Source organism: Danio rerio, chromosome 21 (assembly GCF_049306965.1).
Source record: "Danio rerio strain Tuebingen ecotype United States chromosome 21, GRCz12tu, whole genome shotgun sequence".
In the NCBI taxonomy this organism is placed as follows: Eukaryota; Metazoa; Chordata; class Actinopteri; order Cypriniformes; family Danionidae; genus Danio; species Danio rerio.
The window spans coordinates 37,628,915-37,635,000 of NC_133196.1; the positions used below are offsets into that span (position 1 = coordinate 37,628,915).

Sequence of the window (6,086 nt, forward strand, 5' to 3'; positions counted from 1 at the left end):
AACCTGCAATCATGCATTTTGCTCAAATATATAATAATTGACTAGGGTGTATATTGTTTGTTTACAGACGTTTTTTTACAATACAAATCTTACAAACAATTAAATTACTTGTTTTAACAGTATAATAAGGGTTCATTTGTGATTTTAACACAGATTTGGATTAGCTGGGTACTTTGTGGACCTAATTAGAGCATCACTCTCAATGCAAAACCAGCAGAATTAGCCATTGCCAGTCTAATTACTAGTGTGAAATCAAATCGGCTTGTTGAAAGAAGTGCACGCTAATGAGCCCTTATTAACCAAGCTATAATAACTCAGAGGGGGAAAAACACAGATTTATATTTCTTTAGGTTACATGTAAAACAGAAGTGATGTTAAGATATGCTGTCACTGATAGTATGATAAAATATGTACCTTCCAAGAATGCATACTAAAAATTAGATTTTATTATTTTAAAGTATATATTTTATTTACTTAGTAGGTGTACTTTAATGTATGCACTTTGGGCTGCAGAAACTAATTATTAGCCCCCCTGAATTTTTAGCCCCCTGTCTATATATTTCCCTAATTTCTGTTTAATGGATAGAAGATTTTTTTTAACACATTTCTTATAATAATAGTTTTAATAACTAATTTCTAATGACTAATTTATTTTATTTTTGCCATGATGACAGTAAAAATATTTTACTCGAAATTTTTTTAAGACACTTCTATACAGCTTAAAGTGGCATTTAAAGGGTCAACTAGGTTAATTAGGTTAACTAGGCAGGTTAGGGTAATTAGGTAACTTATTGTATGACGATGGTTTGTTCTGTAGACTATTTGAAAAAATATATAGCCTAAAGCGGCCTAAATTGACCTTAAAATGTTTTTTTAAAAATTAAAAACTGCTTTCATTCTAGCCAAAGTAAAACAATTAAGACTTTCTCAAGAAAAAAAAAAAAAAAAAAWTATATATATATATATATATATATATATATATATATATATATATATATATCAGACATAATGTGAAAATTTCTTTGCTCTGTTAAACATCATTTGTGAAATATTTAAAGAAGGGCTAATAATTCAGACTTCAACTATATACATACATACAAATAAATAATATTTGGGAGATTGTTTAAAAATGACTAGGAGGAAATTGCTGAACAAATGCATCAGTTTTTTTTTTTTTTTTTTAATCATGCTGTAATAGCATGACAGAGATAGACTAAATTATTTATTTAGTGTTGCTAAAAATTGCAACTGATAACAAGAAACAAGTTTGCCAGAAACATGAGTGTAAGTGTGTTCAATTAAACTGTGGCAATCTGTTCATGTTGTTTGGAGTTTTGCAAATAAAATAATACACTAAATTAAGTGTTACTGATTAAGAGGCAGTGGTGTAAAAAGTACTGAAAAATCATACTTAAGTAAAAGTACTTGCCTAAAAATGTAGTGGAAGAAGAGTAAAAGTATCTGTTGTAAATATTACTCAAAGTATGAATAAAAAGTACACCTTTCAAAAGTACCCAAAAGTGCTGAGTCGTGAGTAGTGAGTATTACGCTGTAAAAAGCTGATGCATTTACATATAATTTGTGGATTTGTGTAAACGTAGCATTTAGTCATTGCCCAGCAGGCACACAACGTCAGAAGACGTTAATAATAGGTTAAATTTAGGTTGTGATGTCGGTTGACCAAAATTCAACGAACATCTTATTGATATTATTCATCAGGTATATTCATCAGCTATGGCAACCAAAATCCAACATCTGATAGAGGTCATAGTGGGAACGTCCACACAACATCAAGCTGCAACATCATTAGACGTTAATATTTCAGGTTGACATTTGGACATTGATGTTTATATTTAAAACAAACTGCAACGTCCCCATGACACTGGGGTACAACGTAAGATTTTGGACATCTTTAAGGCTTCCAAACAGTTTGCTGCAATTATAAAGTGCCTATGTCTTGAGGTAGATTGTTATGATGCGATTTACCCTCTATGTGCGATTTGATTGGACATGACAGGACTGATTAAAATCCCCATAGACAAGAAAACATTAAGGCAAGCAGTAAAAGAACAAATAATGCACTTAAAATGTATTCAATGGAAAGTAAAAGTACACATTTTAAAAACTACTCATTAAATTACAATATCTAAGAAAAACTACTCAATTACAGTAATTTGAGTAGTTGTAATTTACTTTACACCACTGTTACCACACCACAACAGAAATGTAAAGACAAATCATGCACTTGAGTAAAAGTACTGGTAAAAAAAGTATAAAGTAAATAAAATTTTACTTCAGTCAAAGTTCAAAAGTACAAGCTTAAATTAACTGACAAAATTCAACTTGTTACCTAATATGACGCGTCTATCATGTTTTCAAGTGGGTGGTGATTTATTCAGTTTAAAATGAAACAAAAAACTGTTACTCCTCTACAATTATGAAATAATGGGGAGTATAAATACAATATTGTGCTTTAAAAAATATAGTGGAATAAAATTAAAAGTTTCCTAAAATAAAAAAATACTCTGATAAAAATACTAAAATAAATAGTAGTAAAAAGTTTATGTAATATACTTGAGATACTCCAAGACTAGCGGACTACAGTATACAATATATGTTTGAAGAATAACCAAACAATAATAACAGTAATATCGTAATATTAAAGGCCTTAAACTTACCAAGACTTTCTGTTTACTGCCTATATGAGACCTATGCAAGTGAGTTTCTTTAGTAGGACTATATATTCATATCGAGCCTGTTAGCTCAGTGAGGTTTAAAGGCATATGAGTCACAGCTGGCTCCCAAGAGTTTTGGCGATTCTGGTCAAGTGAAGCATAAACTCTGTCAGCTACCCCTAAATTTGTGAAGCAGGTATGTTGAGGGGCAGCAGATCTGTGGCATCCAACTGCGGTTGGCTGAGCAGCTCCAGTCACACCTGAGTCCATTCTGCAAGAGCAGGTCAGTGGCTGAAATCGAACAGACTGTTGTCTAAACTTGAACTAAACAGGCAGAGCACACCAATTCATAACTTTTTGATTTAGTGGCTAATCTGTATGAATTTTTATGATCTCATTCCTACATTTTAGTACAATTTGCTTATCTATGATGGTATAAATTTGTCTGAATTACCCCCTAAAGTGGCAAAAAGTAAAACTGTTATGTTTCCTCATAAGATCAGGCTGGAAAATAGTAGGAAACCTTTTTTTCTTTTCAGTGAGATTTAAGTTTCATAAATAAGCTTAAACAGCTTTGGACAAACGTTACATATCAACTACACCAGGGGTTCTCAACCCTTTTCATTTCGAGGCCCACCTCCTTCTCCAAAACTTTTTTGAAGACCACATCTGACATTTTTTTTAACTGAAAATGCTTATTGTAAATATTGTAAACCTTTATTTATTAGCAAAACTGTTATTTTGCTTATACTATTATTATCTTATTTTTCTACAGCTATAGTATATACATATACTTTTTTTTGTTTTGCAGGTTTATTTATTTATTTATTTTATTATTTATTTATTATTTTTTGTTTGTTTAACACACACACACACACACACACACACACACAGATTCATTGCTCCTGAATTCTTCATGCATTTTTTTAACAACTGCAGAGTATTGAGCAATTTCTTAAATAAATGAACCTGAACAGGACAAAGATGATTAAAAAAGCTGCTGCTTTGAATTGGACTCACTATTATTTATCTATTGATCGTATCCATTAAAAAAAAAAAAGTAAAATACAGTAAAAACAATCTAAGTCTGTTAAAACACATCGATTTAAAGGTGGTTGGGTTTTTAGGCAATTGATGGAGTTCGCTGACAGTAGTGAACAGCTGTTCACTAAAACACCACCCACTAGATCCTCCTGTATGGGTGTGCGTCCGTTATAAAACACACCCACTTACATTATAAAACACTAATTTGGACAACTATGCTGATATTTTAATGAGTTCATGAAAAGAGTTCTAGCATAGATACAAGTCGCAGATGTGAGGGACGCACAAACTGGTTTAACTCTAATCATCGTTACCCTTACATTTGCGTGTTGGATTGGTTTATACAGCTGGGCATGTAGTCCTATTTGTCGTGCAGCGGTAGGAAGTGCAGCCAAGGTTAAGTCTGTATTTTACAGTGAGACTCTTTTTGCAACAAGTCTGAAGTAATCAATAACAGAAAAATGAGTAATTAATTATAGTACAATAATTAAGTTCATTTTAAGCTATCTCGCGGCCCACCTGCTGGATTGCTAAGGCCTACCGGTTAAAAATCTCTGAACTACACTGTAAAAAAATGCGTAATTTGACATTTTTTTTCTGACAGCTAGGGTGCCAAAAAAAAAAAAAACGGACGTTAAATTACAGAATTTTCCTTAAATTTAAATTTCTGGAAAATTTCTGTAATTTAACAGCAGTTATTTTACATTTTTTCCCTGCAGCTTGAAAATTTTGTAAAATTACTGACTTTTTTTATACAGTGTAGTGGTTTGCTGCACAAAAAACTTGCATACATATACAGTACATAATCTCATGTGGTGTAAATCAAGTAATGTTTCCCCTTTCAGCAATAAATTCTCATTGAGATATATCCCTGATTTGTGAACTTTCCCAGTGCCATGGGCAGATTATGGTGAAAAAAGGCATCTTGAGAACTTGAAAAGCTACAAATGTGCTGGTAATGGTCATTTCAGTGAGACCAAGTTAAATGCGATTAAGCTCTGATTTTCTTCAAAGCACTTCTTTAGGTTTGCTCATGTTCCAATATAATGTCTCAAAGAAATATTTTAAAATTTTCATTGAGCATAGCGGATGCAAACCATTTTGCTGCGACTGTTTAGCTCAATCCTGAGCAGTGAGCACCCTGACCTGTCAAAGTAAATGTTCTTAGACATCAGCTAATTGCTTCCACATTATAAAACACATAACTCCACACTGCTTGCTTGTAGCAAAATGCATGAACAATGATGATAGCACCTCAAGGACTGTGAAGCATTTAGCACTGCAAAAATCCAATTAGCATCAATGCTAACAATAACAACTAGAATTACATCATTCAAAAGGGATGCAGGGTTTAATTTTGGATTTATAAAGATGATTGTTAGGTGAAAGAAAGCGATGCCCTAAGGGGCCGAAAGAGATGGTGAGAGCAGGCTAGTGAAGATCGGGGGTTGGGGTTGACTTTTTGAGGGGTGGGGGTTGGGGGGGGGGGGTGCCTCTATTGTTTTGCAGCTCATTATACATGTGGGTTTGATTAAGAATGAACAAAAGGGACCAAGAACACTGTCTTTTGTACCATAATTCAAAGGGAACCAAAATTCAAAACCAGGCCAGATATCAATTTGAAGTACATACCATGTAGATATTATCTCAATCGCTAACATCTTTTCAAGAGAAATTATATAAACACTTTTAACAAAAGCTATGTCTAAAGACTTTATGCCAATAATTTACCGAAGCAAATACAGCAATAAAAAAGCACATAAATATCAAGTGTTTGTGCTCAGCCAATCCTAACGCCACAACAAAATTTAAAAATATTTGACAGAGCAGTTCACTAACAAGTGACTTAAACACACACGGAGCAGACCGTGATTACTTCAGCATGTCACGAAAACTTCAACCACAGACTCTATTTTTGTGAGATTATAAAAACAAAGGTATCAAATGTTTTTAGACACACAAGTACCTACCTGTCAATGATGACTGGATCAGAGGGTGTCTCATTGCGGTTTCCACAACTCTTTTTGTCGCAGCATCGACTAAAAGGACAACAACAAAACAAAATTAGCTAAGAAAGCAGTATTGTGCATTCAATAAGGCATTTTAGGGTTTTATTTTTACAAATCAATGTTTATGAAAGCTAAACTAAACACAACAGTATTTTAATTCAACACAGAAAACTAGTTTCAGATAGATGTTAAAGGGGAGTGGCTTAAAAGAGGGTGAAATGACATCAATAAAATAGGAAAGTTCCTTCAGAGGCAGAGCAAGTGACATTGACTAAAATATGAAAGACAAAAGACTTTTTTCTTCTTAATATTTTAACAGACGAGTCGTGATGGATTGCAAGAATAGAAACATCAATAA

General features: G+C 32.8%; 1 protein-coding gene across 8 annotated transcripts in view; it reads right to left on the bottom strand.

Moving 5' to 3' along the window:
- The window catches only part of ebf1b (EBF transcription factor 1b), a 281,523-nt gene that overhangs the window by 251,950 nt on the left and 23,487 nt on the right, over positions 1-6,086 (bottom strand). For all 8 annotated transcript variants that reach the window (XR_012396818.1, XR_012396817.1, XR_012396815.1 and 5 more), the window contains exon 6: positions 5,690-5,758. Coding sequence is in view for 4 of the 8 variants with exons in the window: in XM_073935435.1 (XP_073791536.1) it covers positions 5,690-5,758 (69 nt within the window). In the remaining 4 variants the exon portion in view is untranslated. The remainder of the gene's footprint in view (positions 1-5,689; positions 5,759-6,086) is intronic.